General features: G+C 41.3%; 1 protein-coding gene across 1 annotated transcript in view; it reads right to left on the bottom strand.

Moving 5' to 3' along the window:
- Positions 1-21,063, bottom strand: part of L3MBTL4 (L3MBTL histone methyl-lysine binding protein 4) — a 302,262-nt gene that overhangs the window by 79,074 nt on the left and 202,125 nt on the right. Inside the window, exon 14 of the mRNA XM_060027767.1 lies at positions 8,851-8,921. Coding sequence (XP_059883750.1) covers positions 8,851-8,921 — 71 coding nt within the window. The remainder of the gene's footprint in view (positions 1-8,850; positions 8,922-21,063) is intronic.

The following is a 21,063-nucleotide window of genomic DNA, read 5'->3' as shown; positions in this document are numbered from 1 at the left end:
TTCTACCAATTGGTAAGGTAAAAGAGGTGAAATAGTCATTATTTGCAAGGTTAGAGTGAAGTGATTACTCTCATATATTATTAAGAGTGTAAATATCTAGAGACACTTAAAAGCCAGGCTGAAATAACACTCATAATTTATAATGTGTGTACTTTTTGATCAAATAATTTCACATTCAGATATTAATCCTATACAAATACTCCCACAAATGCCAACATATGATGGTACAAGAATTTACTGTGTCTTTGTTTTAAATATAAAGACTGAAAATAATAAAAATGTTCATGAATGAGCATTTGATTAAATACATTATGGTAGAATCACACAGTGAAATTCTTTGTGACCATTAAGCAAAGGTATGGTAGGAATTCCACTCCAAATTATGATGGAATAGCTTTAGTAGAACAACTTTCCTACAAAGAATGACAAGGAAAGCAAGCCTACAGGTGATTCAGATACTGATATTACAGGGCATAGAATTAATAACTGCAACTGATGTGTTTAAGAAGTTAGATGGCAAAATAGAGAATTTTACTAAATAACTAAAATTATTTTATAAATAATGTATATGGGAATTCCAGGACTGAAATATATAAAGAGTTAATTAAAAATTCATTGGATGGGTGTAATAGCAGTTTGGAGACAGCTGAAGAGAGCATTAGTGATTTTGAAGAAAGGTCAGCAGAAAAAAATCCAAGCTGAAGCACATAGATTAAAAAGGAAGGAAATACAGAAAATAGCATAGCACCCATATGAACAAGAGAAAGTCTAAAATGTGTAGACAGAGTCTCACAAAGGAGGAGAAGGGAGAGAATGGAGCATAAGCAACGTTTGAAGAGATAATGGTTAAGAAATTTTTCAAAGTAATGAAAGACATATACTCGCAGACTTAAGAAGCACTATGAATCCCCAAAAGACAGAGAGAGAAGTACACTTCATAATAAAACTGCTGAAAATCAAAGACAACAGAAAAATCTTATAAGCAGCCAGACAAACTAAGATATGCTCTAAGACACACTTCCCTCAAAGGAGACACACTGAAGCTACAGCAGACTTCTAGAAGGAAACCATGGGGGTCAGAAGACAATGGTATGTTATCTATAAAGCCTGAAAAAAAATCAACTATCAGTGCAAAATTACATAACCAGCAAAAATATTATTCAAAAGTTTAGGCAAAACAAAAACATTTCTGGACAAGAAAAACTTACGTTTTAAAAAACATAGCTAGAAGACACGCTAAAAGGAATACAAGAGAGTTTTTCAGACAGAGGAAAAATGATCCTACACAAAGATGTGTATTTTACTAGCTATAACGTCTACTAAAAATATTAAAAGTGCATAACCAACAAGCTACTATAGGAAAAATGGTATAATAAAATAAATTCTTGGTTAATAAAAAATAAAGCAAGAAGTACAGTAAGTCCCCTACATATGAGTCTTCCAGTTGCGAACTTCCAAAGATGCGAACATGCGTTCGCACGCCCAATCATGTAAGTTAGTTCACGTGTTTGGCATACATTGTCACGTGCATGCATCCTCTACAAGTGGTTGTGCTTCTGTGTACTTTACTGTACACTACTGTACAGAGTACAGTAGCACAGTATCTTTTTTTCAAGCCCAGGATGTCTGGAAGCAAGCATAAAAGCAGTGGTGATGTAGCTGGTACTGCTAAGAAGCTCCAAGCGATAACAATGGAGACAAAAGTGACAATAATTGAGAGAGTGGAGCAAGGCGAAAAGATGGTAGACGTTGTTCATTCTTATAACATTCAACCATCAGCAGGATTCTAAAGAACAAGGACAAGATCATGGAACATGTGAATTCTGCTGTGCTGATAATATCGAGGAAGCGTGGAAAAGTGATGCAGGAGATGGAGAAACGTCTCAGTGTGTGGATGCAGGATCAGCATCAGCACTGAGTCCTGCTCAGCTTAACGCTGATTCAAGAGAAAGCTAAAAGCCTTCATGAAGACTTGAAGAAGAAACACAGTGAAGAATCAGAGGGCGCATCTTTTAATGCCAGCCATGGCTGGTTTCATCAGTCCAAGGCTAGGACCAGCCTTCACAACGTAAAAGCAAGTGGGGAGGCAGCGAGTTCAGATATGGGAGCTGCCCGGGAACTTCCTAAAATGCTTCAAGAAATTACTGAGGAAGCTGCGTATTTATCTGAGCAGGTTTTTAATGTGGATGAGACAGGACTGTTCTGGAAGAGGATGCCAGACGGAAGTTACATCAGTAAGGAGGAAAAGTTGATACCAGGCTATAAAGCAGCAAAGGATAGGCTAACTCTGCTGTCTGGTGGCAATGCTTCTGGTGATATGAAGCGGAAGCCTCTCTTAGTTTATCATTCAGAGAACCCAAGAGCCCCTAAAAACATAGCCGGGGGCTCTCTTCCTGTTGTGTGGAAGAGTAACCCCAAAGCCTGGGTTACACTGGCCATTTTCCAGGACTGGTTTTTCCACCACCTTATCCCGAAGGTAGGGAAATACTGCTTGGAGAAGGATGTCCCATTTGACATTCTTTTGTGGCTTGACAATGCTCTGGGCCACCCCCATTCATGGACGACTTTCATCCCAACGTCAAAGCAGTGCATCTGCCGCTGAATACTAAGTCGCCTCATCCAACCTATGGACCAGGGAGTTTTAGAGACTTTCAAGAAATATTATTTACGTCACACTTTTTGTCAGGCAGTAAAGGCAAGTGATGAATCAGGGACAACCTTGCAACAATTTTGGAAGGACTGTAACATCTACAAGGCCAAAAAAACATTGACTTTGCTTGGCGTGAGGTTATGGCCGTCACCATGAAAGGGGTTTGGAAGAAACTTTGCCCGCAGTTCGTTCATGATTTCCATGTATTTGAGAAGGTGGATGAGGAGTCCAAAGAGGTCTTCAGCAACTTAGTGACCCTCAGCGAGAAGCTGGAGCTAGATCTGCAAGAGGACGATTTCACTGAACTCCTTGCTGTGCAACACGAAGCGCTTACGGAATTGGAGGCCCAGAGAAAGGATGAACAGGAAGAAGTAACTGAAGAACTGAAGAGATTCACGATGCAAGAAATGGCAAGGGGATTTTCTTTATTTGAGGAGGCACTGTTAGTTTTTGAGGCACAAGGCCCGAATGTAGAATGGTACACGAAGGTGGCAGCAGCCGTTCAGAGTGCAATCCAGTGCTACCGTGTCATCTATGATAAGAAAAAAAGAGCTACTACCCAGACATCACTGGATCGTTTTTTCAAGAGGGTAGATAGAACTGAACCCAGCAAGGGACCAGAACCTGTGCCATCAGTGTCAGGTGTGAGTGAAATTGCAGCTTGCCCTCCTCTCCTATTGCCAACGATCTGATGCTTCAGCTCTACCATCCCCCACCTCCTCTCCCTCCTCCAGTCAGTAACTCTTCTTGCCTGTTCACTCGATGCCAGCCCCTGTATGCCAGCTGTTGTACTGTACTACCGTACTTTTCAAGGTATTGTACTGTAAGATTAAAAACGTTTCCTTTATTTTTTATATTTGTTTTTTATGTATTGTTTGTGTGAAAAGTATTATAAACCTACTACAGTATAGTACAATTATATAAATGATTGTGTTAGTTGGGCACCTAGGCTAACTGTTGGGTTTATGAACAAATCGGACTTATGAATGTGCTCTGAGAATGGAACTTGTTTGTATGTAGGGGACTTACTGTATAAAAATTAAATATAAAAAAGCAAAAAAATATATAAAATATAAAAAGGAACACAAAACTGTTGAGAAAAATACAAAGCAATCATTAAAATGATAGCTATAGACCCAACTTAACAGCAGTAACATTACAAATGTATTAAATACTCTAATAAAAAGACTACTATCATCAGACTGAATGTCAAAGTAAATATCACACGCCACTTACAAGAGATACACTGAAGCACAGGACAATGTTGGTCACTTGCTTTATGATGAACAACAGGGGAAAGGAAAGGTTTTTTAAAAAACTAAATGATGCTGGGTTAACTGAATATTCACATAAAAAGTAAATCTTGATGCCTATGCTTTATCAGGTATAAAAAATAATGTCCAGGTGCACCATAGATATAAATGTGAAAGAAAAACAAAGATTCTAGAACAAAGAATAACAGAACACAGTAATGACCGTGCAACAGGCAAATGTTTCAAACAGGACACTGAAGTGCTAACCACGATAGAAAGGACTGATGGACGGTATCGAAATGTGGAACTTCTATTCCTCACAAGGCACCACTGAGAGTGAAAGGCAGATCGCAGGCTGGAGAAGAAATCTGCAACATATCTATCCAACAACGGACTCATGTACAAATACAAAGAACTACTGCATTTCAATAGGAACAATACAACCTAAAAGAGGTACTTCACAAAAGAGGATGTTCAAATAGCCAACAAACATGACAATGTGTTCAAGTTCATGAGGCTTCAGGGAAATGCGAAATTAGAAGCATAATTAAATAATACCGTAGACCCAAAAGAACGGCTAAAATTAAAGTGACTGACAAAAACGAACTGCTGGCAGGGATGGAGAGCACTTGCAATTTCCACACTGCGCTGCGAGGAACGTACTGGGACAACCGACTTGTAAAACTATTTGACACCAGCTCCTCCTGAAGGTGAACTTATACAAACCCAGGTACCCAGGAGGTCCATTATTAGGTATGTGCCCTACAGAAATGCATACACATACCCACCAAACCACATACGAGAATGTTCCTAGTGGCACCATTGGTAAGAGAGCAAAACTGAAAACAACCGGCACTAAAATAAATAAATCGTGGTTATCACCATAAAATTGAACAACATGCAGTAATGAGTATACACAAACCATGATGTGGATGGATCTTACGTCATGTTAGCGAAAGTCAGACATGAAAGAGCACACACTGTGTGATGACATTTATAAAACGTTCAAAATCAGGAAAAAGCAACTGATAGCGACAGAAATCAGAAGCGTGACCATGGCAGGAGGTGGTAAGTGCATGGAATAAGGTGAGCTTCCATCAGCTTCTTTTCTTGACCCAAGATTAAGTGGATGTGATCTCTTGTGGACGTGGGTACAATTTTTACTTAGGAAAAAAAAAAAAAGAACCTAGCAGATGTATATGCACTGGCTTCGGAAGATAGTCATGATGCATCAGCAAATGTAAAGATCACCAAGTACACTACGATTCTATACTGTAAAGAAAACCACAAGGTGAACTGCTACATCCAAAATAAATCGATGAAGGATTGAGTAACAATGTTTATCTCATATTTTTTGCTTTGTGAAATTTTGGGGTTTTTAAAAAAGTGAACATTAGTTACACATTTGGGGCCAAAAATAACCAATAGTAAGGAACCGCCCCCCCCAGTTGCCCAGCTGAACACTCCACAAGACCAAAGCTGCCCCTAGGGTGGGACAGCGTGGTGGCCCTGCAGGACGTCTGCCTGTGGTCCAGTAGTGAGGTTCGGGTGCTCTGGTCCAGGGGTCTCTGAGGGGCAGGGGGGCGGATCGCGTGGGTGAGCAGGTCCCTTGGATTCAAGAAAACGCGCTTTCATAGCCCCACTCAAACTTGTTTTCAAAGGAGCAGATTAAACGCAGTTCTTAGCGGAACAGTCCAGAGCAGAGGGAAAAACCTGACAGGCCACTGCGCAGAAGCCAATTCCATTCCAGAGAAGGGACATGTTTGGAGTCGCTCTGTGCTCATGCCTTATTTACTTAGCAAAGGGCACAAAGGCTAATTACCACCTGCCACCTCTCAGGTGTAACACCCAATAAGCTTCCCTGCAAACCTTCAGATGAGTTAAGACAGACTCTAACTTACTTCTGTTAATTTTATTACCAAACATCCTTCAAGACAATCATGTTTTCCTCAACCAATTTACATCATTATAAACTAAATGTTTCTATCATCTGATCTAATTCTTTGGAAAAGGAAAATGTTGAATCTCTTAAGAAGTATGCTGGAAAACAATGATGGCCTTTAAAATACTTTCCATTATATCTGCCAAGCATATCAACTGTGAATAGAACGATTTAGAAAATGAAGATGTTTCCAAGTAAATACTGAAAACATGCCAAAGATATGAAGAGGAGAAGCTACACGTGCTCGTGTACACATGTGCACAGAATCTCTAAAAATCCAAGATATACTATTTTCCCTCATGGGAGAAATGAGGAACAGAGTTTAACTCATTTTCCTTAAAAAAAAAAAAAAAAAAAAAAAAAGGAAAAAAATTCCTAATGAATTAAAGAATGTGTTTATTCAAATCTATGGCCAGACCAAAGAAACAAAAAACAAAGGTAAACGGATTTAGAAATTATACTCAGATTTATAGGCTTACAGAAAATAACAGGGAAATATTAAATAATCACTTAATGTCACAGTAGCAACATATTTATTCTCATTATTTTGTCTCATCCAGGTTAGAACCAGAGAAAATGAGCTTAATTATAATAACAAGGGTTAGATCAATATGAGGAAGAACCACTTTGGGTGACAAAAGGCTAGACAGAGAGCTAAATAAATCCTGCTGGGATGGACCCCTGAGGCATCTTCTCAACAAGAAGCACAGCGGCCCCGGCAGCACACACTCTGCACCAGGCAGGGGCTCCCCGTCATTAATGTCCCGGGTCTGTGAACACAGACCTTCTCTGGGAGGAAATCAGATGTTTAAATTGAGAAGCACGGTAAATGCACCAATAAATAAACACGTGTGGCTATGAACTTCTTACAAACTACACAGAAAAGCACAGGTGCTTACTACCAAACAAGGTGGATTGCACCTTTCACATTATGCAGTTGCACTTTGCTAGGGATCTTTTCTGTGTTTATAAGGATGATCCTCATTAGTATTTTACTATGTGAACTACTGAACTGACTGTGTATTTGTTTTAACAGGAACGTATACATAATTACTCTGTGGAGATACTTTCAAAAGTGTCAAAATATGAATTGAGACACTGACACTTCTTTAGGGCTCTTCATGCAGCTCCAAGCATGTTGTGTATAGAACGAAGGCTGGTAAAATGGATGAGAACATCTGTATGGAGCGGCTTCCAAAATATCAGTTATTTATTTCATTTTATTTAAAGAGATGTTCCTATCTGGTTATATTGTGTAGAAACTCTTCTGGCTAGGGAGACACATATAGATGCACAGTCCAAACAGAGTAACTTAACTTCCCTCCCTTTTCTGAGGAAAAGATTCCTCCCCACTTCGTGGATGAGATAAAATCAAGTGTTCTTCCAGTTACAAGAGGAGCTCGGCCCTGCCTGAGATCAGCCCACAGAATCCACAGCCCTTTTGGACCCTCCTACACTGGTGGTGGGAATGTAAATTCGTGCAGCTGCTGTGGAAAACAGTATGGAGGGGGTCTCAAAAAACTAAAAATAGAACTACCATATGACCCAGTAATTCCACACCTCAGTATATATTAGAAAAAAATAAAAACACTAATTCAAAAAGATACATGCACCCCAATGTTCACAGCAGCATTACTGACTATAGCCAAGATATGGAAGCAACCTAAGCGTCCATCAACAGATGAATGGATAAAGAAGATGTGTATATACACAACGGAATACTACTCAACCATAAAAAAGAACAGTTTTGCCATTTGCAGCAACATGGATGGACTTGGAAGGCATTATGCTAAGTGAAATAAGTCAGAGAGAGAAAGACAAATGTCGTATGATATCACTTATATGTGGAATCTAAAAAATACAACAAACTAGTGAATATAACAAAAAAGAAGCAGACTCACAGATACAGAGAACAAGCTAGTGGTTACCAGTAGGGGGAGAGGCAATATAGGGATGCAGAGTAAGAGGTACAAACTATTAGATATAAAATAAGCTGCAAGTATATATTGTACAACACGGGAAATATAGTCAATATTTTATAATGACTATAAATGGAGTGTAACCTTTAAAAATTGTGAATCACCATAATGTACCCTGGTAACTTATATAATATTGTACAGCAACTATACTTCAATTAAAAAAAAAAAGAAGTCACAGCCCTTTTGTTCAATGACTGTAAAGCACACTCCTTTTCTCTTAAGACAAGTCGAATGGATAATTGTTTTGGAGATGAAGTGCACTGCAACCAAATTGTACTAACTTGAACTTTTAGCCAAATCAGGAGAAAACTCACTAATTTTCTTTTCCTCTAGAAGATAAACAGATCTCCTACCATGTTCTGGAAGATACAAACATGTAGAACTACATTGCTGAAGACACAAAACTACAACTTACCAACATTTTTATCTGACCAAATAAAAATGATTGCACCAAATTAACACCCAAGAGGACATTTATTCCTTAGCTTGCTACAGTATAACCTCAAAATTATACATGGCATTCTGCGTATATTGAGCCTTAATTGCAAAGAAACATAATTAAGTGAAAACATGCAATTCTTTCCCCTATACTCTAATAATCCCTTAGCTTTTAACACTTCAAGTTCGCCATAACCTCCTTGCCTGTCTTGCTAACGAAGTACATTCTGCAGTCCCCCCAACTTATAAGAATGCAAGGAGACACTTCTGGTTTCCCTCCACGCCCTGTGCAGATGGCAGAGAGAGATTCCACCACTGAGACGTGCTATTTCTACAGGTTTAGATTTGTCTCGTCATCAGTGAGGACCACAGAGCAGATTATAGAGTCTTTCACTTTAAAAGTGAGGAAATGAAGGTCAGAGCAGTGAAGTAGGGTTGGGATGAGAGGAGAGCACAAGTGTCTGGGCCCCTGGCAGGTTCTTTCCCCCATTCCTTCCTGGAATGATAACACCAACCAAACACACAAACAAGACATTCTTCCCAACAAAAAAGCAGAGTCTGCGTTTTTGCTAGTGTTTTTGTTTTTACCTCTGAAGAGAATATCCAAGTCAATATCTTCTTTTCCTTTGATTTTCAAACACTTTGCCTGCTGTACAAGTCTGGGCAAAGAACAGAAATAAAACCTGGATTCATTATCCTGTGAGGTAGGAATAAATCATGACAGCAGCACCAATTTAAACAGAAACCACAGGGTAAACAAGAGTGAATTAGCAGGTACTTTTGCTGCACAGAGCCTTGTTAGAATTTTTCTTCAATTTAAGATTTAAAAATACACTTTTGTTCAGAAACTGGAAGTTTGAAACTTGAAAGCTCCCAACACCCCGTTCTATTATAGCAAAAAGTTTCTAAAACTCTCTGGAGAATAACCTCTTCAGATTCTGAGGAGGAGCTATTAGGGATGGTAGGTGATGGTGTGGTAGGTAGTAAATAATAATTGCTACTGATGATTTCTGTGCTTATTTTAATCAAAAGATTATAGACATTGTGCTCAAACAATAGTACAAAGTAACTTAGTTACCCTGTCGAATGTCAGAGAATTAATTAACTTTTAAAATGCTCCAGAATACAGCAAGGACTAATTCTGTAACTCTTTCATCATGGAACTTCATTAAAACTTGAGGCTCATAGTTTGTAATGAATATGGAAGTTTCTGAAATGAAACTTTTCCAGTGTTGCTAATTACCTAGTAACTAATTTTAGGTAGACAGAACTTGAAATGGTTTATTAATTTATCTGCAGTATTTACGATTTTAATGAAAATTATAATACCTTGCTTGGCAAATATATTTTCTGATTGCACTTGGATAACTGCTCTCTCATTTTATCTTCACTGACAAGCCATTAAGGTAGGCATGCCAGTACTGTTTCAGTTTTTCTTTTAGATGAGGAAACTGATTCAGTTACTAAAATCTTACATAGAAACCTAAGTGACTGGTACATAATTTGAGGCAATTTTATCTGTATGTTCCAAAAACGTGTATGTCATGATAAAAACACATTCTATTAATCAGATACTTTCTAACCATGAAGAGTTTTTTAATCAAAAAAGCAATTAACTGAAAAAGAATTGCTGTTGAAATCCCACCTTTGGACCTTAAAAGAAAGTCCCACACAGCCACTGTGGCACACACCAGCCTCAGGTAGTTAATCTCCTGTGGTGCAAGCAGAGACCAGTCCACCCAAAACCTGAGTCTGTGTCTTAGGCCCTGTGCCCTGGGTTTGAGGCCCAGAGTGAGCAATTAGATTCTAGAAGTCTCAGCTTCCCAACCTGCAAAACCAAGCCAGTACTTGCCTTACAGGGTTTGTCTGGAACAATCAGTGAAACAATATATTATAACATAGTCTACAAACTCTTATGCATCATGGTCATGCATAAAAATATATGGAATATTTTTATTAATTCCATATGCTTAATTTCATTATATATATAATACATACTGTAAAATTATTTATATATCTCATCAGGATTTATCTACATTCTTGTAGGAAAGAACATTAATGGTGGAAGGAGGGCTTAGCCCTAAGCAGCGAGCCTCTGGGGGAGAGAGCTGGTCAACACGGGATGTCAGAGGCACGTGTGCACAGTAAAGTCACTTTGCAAAGAATAAGATGGAAAAGAAGAGAACAATTTCAGCTCTGCTTACATCTTTTTGGCAAATAGCTAGGTATTTCCCCCCAAACTTTACAAATTGTATGAAACTTGAGTTGATTTTCAAACCATCTGAAAGCATCCCTCTGCAAATACAAGCTGATGAAGATGGCAGTTCTATCTTACAAAATTAAAAAAAAAAAAAGCCAGTATGCCTTACATAATTTTGACGAGGATTTTATAAAGCAATTTAAAACTAAATCAAATAAATTTACTGACTGGCTTTTTAAAAAAATGCAAGGTGTTGCAATCAATCACAGATATATTTAGGAATAGTTCTTGCTTTCAAAATTATTACATCACCAGGGAGATACACCAAGTCAAACCCTGTAAACCAGCGGTCCCCAACCTTTTTGGCACCAGGGACCAGTTTCATGGAAGACAATTTTTCCCAGGACTGCGGCGGGGGTGGGGTGGGTGGGGGGTGGAGAAGGAGGCAGGGCTGGGGATGGTTCAGGCAGTAACGCGAGTGACGGGCAGTGACGGGCAGCGGGAGATGCAGCTTCACCGGCTCGCCTGCGGCTCGCCTCCTGCCGTGCGGCCTGGTTCCTAACAGACCTCAGATGGCTACTGGTCCCTGGCCCGGGGGTTGGGGCCCCCTGCTGTAAACTGTTCAGATTCCGTTACATCTCCTGAGTGAGGCAGGTGCCTCCTAAGGACTCCCAGGTTCTTCATTTCCTTTAACCTCATTTCATTCTCACAAAAACTCTATAAGGCAGGTGCAGCAGGCTGTGAATCAAGAAACTGAGGCTCAGAAATATTAAACCACTTGCCCATCTTGGGGGCACAGTGAGTCAGTGGTGGAGCCAGAGCGCAAACTCAACGGACTCCAAATCCAGGCTTCCTTCTATCCTACACATCATCTGGCAGGAACGGAGGGTTTCCTGAGTGTCTACAGACGGCCTGGGGCTGGAGATTGCTGACACAGGTAGGGGAGAGAAGGGGGAGGACAGTAGTGTTCCTGGGGGCTGGAGGGAGGGTGCGGCTCTGTGCAAGTTGGTCGGGAGGAGGCTGGGGATGCAGCCGGGTCTGTCCTGAAAGGATGGGGACGTGGGTGACCGATGGGGCCACGAAGGTCTAGGGAATGAGGGTGGGAGGAAAGCAGGAGCGGCACAGACCAAGCAGGAGCAAAATGGAAAGGAGAGCATTTGGGGACACGAATAAGCCCGTCAACTGATGGGGCTGAAGCATCTGCACTGTGCGAGGAAAGGAAGGACCAGAGGTGGGGCTAAAGGAATTGGCTAGAGCGGAGCTGGGGAGGCCTGGCACGCTGCTCTCAAGCACTCGGGCTTTATCTTGATGGCCGTGAAAGAAGCCACCGCAGCCCTGGCCTTGGGAGAATCTACTGCACATGGTCAGAAATGTCTGCAGGTGATCAGGCCAGTCACGTGCTGAAGATTAATATTTCTTTGCATGTTAGCTGAAAAGGTAATACCACTAAAATCTCAGCTCTGACCATTTCACCAATTCTTCTTAAAGCCCAGCCTCCACCTTCTATGTAGTCATAATAGCTCCAGCATCTGAACAACCTTCAAAACCTTTTGTTAATAGAATCGCTATTGCTGCAGCAAGTGTCAAGCTACCCGTCTGTCTGTCTGTCTGTGATTCATTTTAGAGGAGTGCACGTGACTATCTGCTTGTGTTAGAGACATGCCGCTGCCATCCCGTTGTTTTTACTATCTTTACTATCCGTTGGTCTTTACTATCTTGTTTTTCCAAATGACTTGCCTTTTCCTTAGGATTTTGCTACTTCCTTGAAAATAGGAGCTGCATGTTCTCTGACCCTCCTTCTATGCTTCCACTACTTTTAATGAGGCAAATCAGTGGTTACTGCTTTGTGCTCAATAAATGCTAGGCCTGAACCAGATGCCTAACACGAAGGAGGTAATATTAATCTTATATGTGTGTGTTGAAAAAGACAGAGAGGTTAAGTAGCTTGCCCAAAGTCACACAGCAAGTAGAAGAGCAAGAATTTGAATTTAACTCAGGTTAGTCTACATGTAAATAAACACCTTCCAGAACATGAGTTGGAAAACTACAGTCCACGAGGCAAATCCTGCCGTAGCCTGTTTTCACAAATGAAGTTTTATTAGAACACAGCTATGCTCATCAGTTTACTTACTGTGTACGGCTGCTTTCATGCTACAATGAACAACTGTAGCAGAGATCTTACAGCCGGCAGAGCCTAAAATACTCACTATCTGGCCCTTTACAGAAAAGGTTTGCTGACTCCTGTTCTATAAGGAAAAGGTCCCTGAGGCCAAAAATACACACACAATCTGTGATTGTTTCACATGGCTATTTTTCCCCAAAACTGCCCTAACAATTGTATTTAGGTATAACTTATAATGGGACTTGGAAAGCAAATATTGGGCTCCGACTGCTTTTTATTTTTAGACAAACTGTCCAAGTCCAGCCAACATTTCTTTGAGCTTTTCCTACCTGCAGGTGTCACATTCGGCCGAGGTGGTGTCTGTCACCAAGAGATATAATCTATCTGAGGATACAGGTGTGTCCACCGCCTACCTTCACACAGAGCAGACTGAGAGAAGGGCCGCAAGGAAGAGAGGAAGAAACCACGATGGAGTCACAAAGAGAGGGTTTTCTGCTTTAAAGGTCCGAGAGGTGAGAGAACACCTTCAGGAGGACATGAGCTTGAACCAGGCCTCGAAGCAAGTTTTACTGAGTGATGTGCAGAGAGGGACCCTGCAAAGGCACAGACACATGGAGGGTGGGAGTAAGAAGAATCAGTGGTGGGGCTGGAGGGTGATGAGCTGGGGTGCAGGCTGCGGGCAGGTTACGAGTACCGCACACGCTTCCTATGTGCATCCACACCTATGTGCTCTCGTGTGTAAAGACGTGGGTAAATGTGAACTTATTTACAGTAAAGCAAATGGATCGAGGACCTGCAAGACTCCACCAACAGAAAGGAGAATTCATATGATATGTTTAGTTTGTCAATAAAAGGTAATTAAACTTTAACAAATACTGCATTATAAAGCATCAATAAACGATATGCATACTTGTGAAAATGTTTACTGCAGCATTATTTATAAGAGGAAAAATACTGGAAACAACCTAAATACCTGTCAATAGGGGAATGAGTTGAATAAGTTCGTCCACACTATGGAATATGATAGTTATTAAAAACAGTGCATTGAATCCACCTGTGTTGACATGGCAAATTATTCATGACAGGTGGTCAAATAAATAAGACATATTTTTGAGCTAATATCTTTTATCGTCAGACTTTCTTTGAGCCAACAATTAATGTTTTCACATGGCTTTCCATAAGGAAGAAGGCAAATTTGTTTTTTCTTTGTGGGTAGACTTAGTTGCTTAGGTCTTTATAACTTTTCCGTATAAAAATAAAAGTCCAAGACCAGAGTATTTTTCTTCTGGTCATAAATGCTGACTTATTTACAGGTGCCTTGTTCAGAACTCCATTGTGAACTTGGGATAAAATATGTGTGTATGTTATTAAAGCCTCAGTGTTGAATGTCTGGGTGCTTTAAAGGTTTGCTCCTGTGTTAAACTTTCAGGAACACAGCATCCTTCCTCCGTGTTCAACAGGGTTATATTATAAGCTGTCCAGAGTGATACAAGCTAACCTTCAAAGAAACATTAACAAAAAATGAATGTAATTTAAAAAAAAAGAGTGACAGCCATAAAAAAAACCGAAATTGAGTTATTTGTAGTGAGGTGGATGGACCTAGAGTCTGTCATACAGAGTAAAGTAAGTCAGAAAGAGAAAAACAAATACCGTATGCTAACACATATATATGGAATCTAAAAAAAAAAATGTCTCTGAAGAACCTAGGGTCAGGACAGGAATAAAGACGCAGACGTAGAGAATGGACTTGAGGACACGGGGAGGGGGAAGGGTAAGCTGGGACGAAATAAGAGAGTGGCATGGACATATATACACTACCAAATGTAAAATAGATAGCTAGTGGGAAGCAGCTGCATAGCACAGGGAGATCAGCTCGGTGCTTTGTGACCACCTAGAGGGGTGGGATTGGGAGGGTGGGAGGGGGACACAAGAGGGAAGGGATATGGGGATATATGTATGCAAATAGCTGATTCACTTTGTTATACAGCAGAAACTAACACAACATTGTACGGCAATTATACTCCAATAAAGATGTTAAAAAAAAGAGTGAATGTGTATCTGCATATCTGTATGTATATGTAAACAGAAAAAGAGTAGAAAAGAACATGAAAATCTATTCACACAAGTAACCTTGGGATGCAGCATTAGAGTTAAGGAGTGGAGAGTGAGAAATTATTATTCTTAAAAACTTCTATATTACCTGAATTATTGCAGTGCGAATTTTATCATATTTTTATAAGACTACAAGTTATGCTGTTTGATAGGAAAACACCTGAGTATTAATAATGTTTTCAACTTTTATTTTTTCTTACTAATCTATATTTTCTAATATTCCTATAATACACAAGCATTGCTTTAGTTATAAGAAAAAACTGACATTAAATGTCACAACTTTGCTATTTACAATAAATAGAAAATAATCATTTTAAAGCCAGATGAAGTATGTGGATGAGAAAAAATGCCCACTGTTGCTTAGGCAACAAAGTTTTGTTTTTCTGGGGATTGGGAACACCAATATTTCCTTGACGGAAGAAACCACAGACACTTTAGCACACACTGTTCTCAGCATTTAATTACTAAGGGCCTGAGCCAAGGCAGGATTCCAGAAATCCAGAGATCCACAATAAATCATAAAATGCCTCATGAAAATCAGCATAGAAGGACATTTTAAAAGATCTTTCTAAGGCATACACTGGTTATTTTATCACATTTTAGCAAGACTATAAATTTGTTTAGAAACACAAGACTACAATGAAGGTGCCAGAGGCACAGAGGCAAGTGGAATCCAGGAGGCCAGGTCCTCTCATCGCATCACAGCTTCCGTCTACACCCCTGAGCTGATCTTTGACAGGCTGGTTTCGGTTTCAATTTGCAAAACAGTCAACAGAACCCTTTAACTTGTCTTAATGGCCTGGATCTGCCTAGGGTCTCCAAGAATTTAAGGTGCGTAACTGCTGAGACCAAGGTCCCCTTTCACTCCTTGTCAGTTACCACAGTCTGTAAGTCTCTCTTCCATTTGGTTTATCTTTGTTCTCCCTCCTCCGCCTCCTCTCCCTGAAAATACGCTCCCCGCAGGGACAGGACCCCTGGGCCACAGCAGACGCTCCGCACGTACCCGCTGGATGAAGAAGCATCAGTGCCATGAGTGAACTAGCTCAGTGCCTGGGCTGCTGGGACGAGCCGTCCTGCCTGAGTTCGGATCCTCATCCCGCCACTTACCAGCGTGGGTTTTCGTACCACTAAGTGAAAGCTTAATAAGAACAAGGATTTTAGGGCTTTCCTGGTGGCGCAGTGGTTGAGAGTCCGCCTGCCGGTGCAGGGGATGCAGGTTCGTGCCCCAGTCCAGGAAGATCCCACGTACCGCGCAGCGGCTGGGCCCGTGAGCCGTGGCTGCTGAGCCTGCGCGTCCAGAGCCTGTGCTCCGCAAGGGGAGAGGCCGCGGCAGTGAGAGGCCCGCGTACCGCAAAAAAAAAAAAAAGAACAGAACAAGGATTTTAGTCTGTTTTCTTAACTGCTGTCTCACTGGAGTTTGGAACAGTGCCTTTCTAAGGGTTTGTTCAATGGATAAATGATGAATAAATGAACGGCTATGGTCCGGATCCTGAATTCAGGGAGGTACGTGCTGTTCAGATATTTATAACGCCATAAACCAGCTCTGTTCTGACCTCACTCTGGGGGAGGAGGAGGGATGGGATGGTGAGCAGAGCAATGACCCGGGGTCAGAGGGCTCGGGGCTGCCACTAATGACAGTGTCAATAAGGGACTAAATGCTTGACTTTAACAACCTTATTTCTCTGTTGTAGAAGTTGGATGAGATAACCTTCTGAGTCCTTTTCCAACTGTAGAGCTCCAGGATCGTCACACTTGGCTGGAGGTCCCTCAGAGTCCAGCTGGAAGTATGGAGTGGGAGGGGGCTGTCCGGATGGCCGGGGGCTTCCTGTCCAACCACAGTCCTCCACAGACCCTGAGGACCCTGGGTGTCCCAGTGTTTTGATCACCGCTCACTTGATTAAGGAGTTTACTTTAGTTCCGAATAAATAAACAAAGGGCTAAATTTCTATGTTTGGTGCAAAGATGTGTGCTACAGACACAGCTAGAACCAGTCCAACTGCAAGACTTTAAGATCAACAAGTTTTATAAAAAATGGAAGAAAGATATGGAATTATTATTTCAATAGTTTCTACTATGTTCCAAGCCCAGTCATACATCTCTATCTATCTGCATCTATACACCTCTGTTCAAAAACCTAAGCCTCGGATATTGTATTCATTTTACAGGTAAAGACATTGAGACTGTTATGGTAAAACAAATGTATGTATGTACCTGAATCAGTCAACTACGATTCACTAAGAACTATAATGCGAACAGTGGTGAAGGAAAAATGCAAGCATAGTAAGAACTGCTTCTCGCTCCTTAGCAGCCTCCAATCTTTTTGAGAAAATAAGGCACATGTGCAAAACAAGTATCAAAAAGGCTCAAGGAGACACAAAGCGTGGAGCAGACCCAAAGCACAAGGAAGGGGCCTCGCTCTCATCCGATCCACACCCCAGGGCCCAGCGGAGTCCTGGCACCGCACGGGTGTTCAACATCTATTTGATTTGTCAAGTACCGGCTAAGCGTCAGGCATTGAACTAGACGTGAAAAATACACAGATGTGTAAAACACCATCTCTAAGGTCAAGAAGCTCACACGGGCTGAACTGCTGTGGAAAGTTTCAAGACAGAGCTGAGCCTTGGAGAAGAGAACACGCAGCAGGAGTAGAGGAGGCAGGAAGAATGGGAACAAAGGCACCCGCGCAGGAGGAAGAACACGACTGCGGATGGTGACAGGGCGTGAGTGGACGCCCAGAGGCTTGGCCTCCGAAAGCAGAGAATTTACACGGGAAGGAGCAAGATCAAAGGCTGACGGGCTCAAGGAAACCTCTTTAAGGACTTGGAAGGTTCATACACGAAACAACCGGCTAACACTGGTTAAATTCTGAGAACGGACCTCATAGAAGGTAATCTGAGTCGTGCAAACAAGCTAGTTGGCTCATAGCTGAGCAGTTTACTACGAGGATCATTAAGGAACTACTCCACTGTCTGCCATTCTCTGCGATGACCATAATCTCTCCCAGCCATTTTTATTGTCAATATAGGCCTTTGGGAAGTACGTAAAATTTATAATATGGCAGGCATTAGGAAAAACAAAGTGAGCTATATTAGGCATTTTCTTAGGTTTTCTTAATAGCCGTGATTGACTATGACAGCTTTTTTAACGAATGGTCCTGCCGACTGTGTAAATTAGAGGCAGAAGTTGTTATTAAAGAATACCCAGGTGGATGGGGAAGGGGACTGGAAAAAATGTCCTACACAGGCCCGGGGAAGCCAGCTAACGTAATATGGGGCGCGGGGGGGCAGCTGCATTTCAAGTAATTTTCTTATGATGAAACTGTCTGATGAGTATAATTTTATTCCCCCGTTGCAGATCGAAGCCTTTAGTACCTATTACAAAGAAACGTGTTCAGGTGGAAGACTTGCATTATATAGTATACATAAGAATAAACAGTTTGGGGCAAACATGGTTGAGATTCTTCCCCTTCAGTAGTTCTGTGTTCACAAAATAAGAAATAAATGCCTCACAAGATGACCCTGAGAATCCTGAAGAGCAGTAGAAAGTCTAAACATAAACCCAGCCAGGCATTTTCAGAGCCTCCAACTGCCATCCTTTTGCCAGCCTGATGCCATTGAAAACATGTATAGGATTTAGGGTCAGGTAGTTCTGGACTCAGACCCCACCTCTTCTACTAATTATCTGTGTGGTCCTGCATGCTTTGCCTAACCTCTCTGAACCTCCAGGTGCCTACGTTATAAAACCAGAGTTGTTGTGAGGATGAAATAAAATTCCCAAGACCATGTATGTGAATTGCTCACCACAATGCTTTGCAGCACAAGCTAATAAGTGTATGATATCAGTATTAGTATTACTGTTGATAAATCTCTTGTTGCCATTATCAGTTTACTGAACTAAGAATATGCTGGATTTAACCAGAAGACCTATGTCCTGGATTAGCTACTAGTAAGAACCTCTACTTCTTCATCAATAAGTGACAATACTATATATACAACATATATATAGTTGTATATATGTATATACAACATACAATATAATGACAATAATGTCTGTTTTGCCTAAATCACAAGATTATGGGAAACTTTAAAGGTAATGTATCTGAAGACTATAAACTGTCAAACAAATTAAGGTATCCACCCTAGAGTACGTTCCCAGATGAAAGATGCTCAAGTGTTAAGGTCATTTGCCTCCGTTTAATGCACCATGAATATAGTACTAATCACTCTACTAGCACCAAAAGAGGGAATATATTTACAGCATAACAGTTTTTTGTTTGTTTGTTTGTTTGTTTTGCGGTATGCGGGCCTCTCACTGTTGTGGCCCCTCCCGTTGCGGAGCAGAGGCTCCAGACACGCAGGCTCAGAGGCCATGGCTCACGGGCCCAGCCGCTCCGCGGCACGTGGGATCTTCCCGGACCGGGGCACGAACCCGTGTCCCCTGCATCGGCAGGCGGACTCTCAACCACTGCGCCACCAGGGAAGCCCACAGCATAATAGTTTTTCAGTAATGGCGACCTAACGTGAATCTGACTATTTAAACTTATATTAACATGCAATCGTACTACTGTGAAGATGAATCCTATAAACATTTAGTAGCATATAATGCACTCGAATTCATAACGTGACCCTCTACTAAGAAAATGTGAACATAAACAGACTATTTCCACTGCTAAGTCATGGAGACTTAAAATTTACTAATAATAACTCCCTCTCCAAAGATTAACATGAGAACAAACATGCTTTTTAAAACTAAACACAAAACTGGGATGCAGTTAAGGAAAATACACAATTCCCTAAACTTTGGGGCAGCATCTAATTGATTTTGTAAGAAGGTCAAGAGATAATTTTATATTTTGCACTGGCATTGCAAGAAGCCTGGAGATGCTAAGGTGACAGCGTTGCTTGTGTAAGAAGTTAGGGCAGGCCTGTCCAGGGCTCAGAGACCATGGATGCACTGGAAATTATGGACCATGGACGCCAGAGGAAATTAAAGACCTGATTTTCACTCATTTCACCCCCTTGTCTATCCTTGGACACGCGCCAACCACAAATTATTTTTCCTCAGCATGTAGAAGAGGAGAGATGGGATTTAAACATTCTCCTCCACCTGTACACGGTATCTTGTGATTTTAAGAGCAGAGGTTTGGGTTAGAGGAGAGGCAGCCTCAGGAGATTACCACAAGTAAACTGTGAGAAGAGTTGAAATAAATTTTAGCTGCTCATCATTAGCCTACATATTCTTCCTTGTCGATTTCCTTGTTCTTTTTGTCTTTGAGCTGGAATTCTGGACCGTGAACAGGAGGTCATGGGGATGGAAGCAGGTCAAAGTGAGTACTACTGCCAAGACCACTTGACCCGAACATCGTTTTGTTGCGACGACTGGTTTAAAAAAAGAGGACGGGGATTGGAGTGCAAGAATGGCTTTGGTCTTGGGATGTGAAAGAAAAAGAAGGCTTAACAATTCGAGATGTGGACCGTGAGGCTCCCCCTCTTCCGCGCAGCCGCTCACACAGCTCTGTGCATTCATGAAACAGGATCTGACAGAATAGGATCATGTGTAATTGTTTTGCTTCGTTATCAACTAACATTCTCTGCTTTTTCTATCTGTAGTAATTATGCTTATTTGACACATTTCAGTGCAAAAACCCCTCAAAACGGTAAAGCACACAACGATGTATTGAAAGGCGAGTTAGGGACGGGGGAGCCGTACACCTGTGCTGAAGAGAAAGGCCGGGCTCACCTCCGAGAGAACACGACGGAGTCATCGTTTTTTAAAACAGTTCAAAGAGCTGTTTATTCTCTCTGACTTTTGACATTGGGGATGAATGTCTAAAATGTTCACAAGAGAGGCTGAGTTTTTATTTGGGGAGAAGAAAGATAACAGAACAAAAAGAGTAACAGCAAATGGATGCACTGGTCTCTGGAATAAACAAGCGCTGTTCCCTGGAAAACAGTTTTAAAAAAAAAAAGAAAAAACTCCCTCAACTAGGAAATGGAAAAGCTGTTCGAGCTCTCAGCCACTTGAAGTTGTAAATGGTGTGGGTGTGAAAAGCAGTAAAGAAAAACTAGACCCCGTACAGTTCCGGCAAGAGGAGTGGGTGTACAGCAAAGGAGAAAACGCAAGATAACATGCGGCAGAGGGGCTGTGCGGTACCCGGAGGAAGAGGATGGGGCGCGCGCTGCGGAGGGTGACAGGTGGCCCCGTGCACAGCGACCACGCTCAAAATCAGCTGCTTAACGAAAATGCAACGTCACCTAGATGCTCTATAAAAAGAAAAAAAGGCACAGTCCAGGATGTAAACTCCATGTGAAAAGTGTGTCCTAGGAGCCAAACTCTCCCAGTGAACAGACCTTGGCAGTAAAGGAGC

The sequence above is a fragment of the Delphinus delphis genome, chromosome 13 (assembly GCF_949987515.2).
Source record: "Delphinus delphis chromosome 13, mDelDel1.2, whole genome shotgun sequence".
Classification (NCBI taxonomy): domain Eukaryota; kingdom Metazoa; phylum Chordata; class Mammalia; order Artiodactyla; family Delphinidae; genus Delphinus; species Delphinus delphis.
The sequence above is the reverse complement of the archived record's forward strand: the minus strand, read 5'-3'. Positions and strand labels throughout refer to the sequence as shown.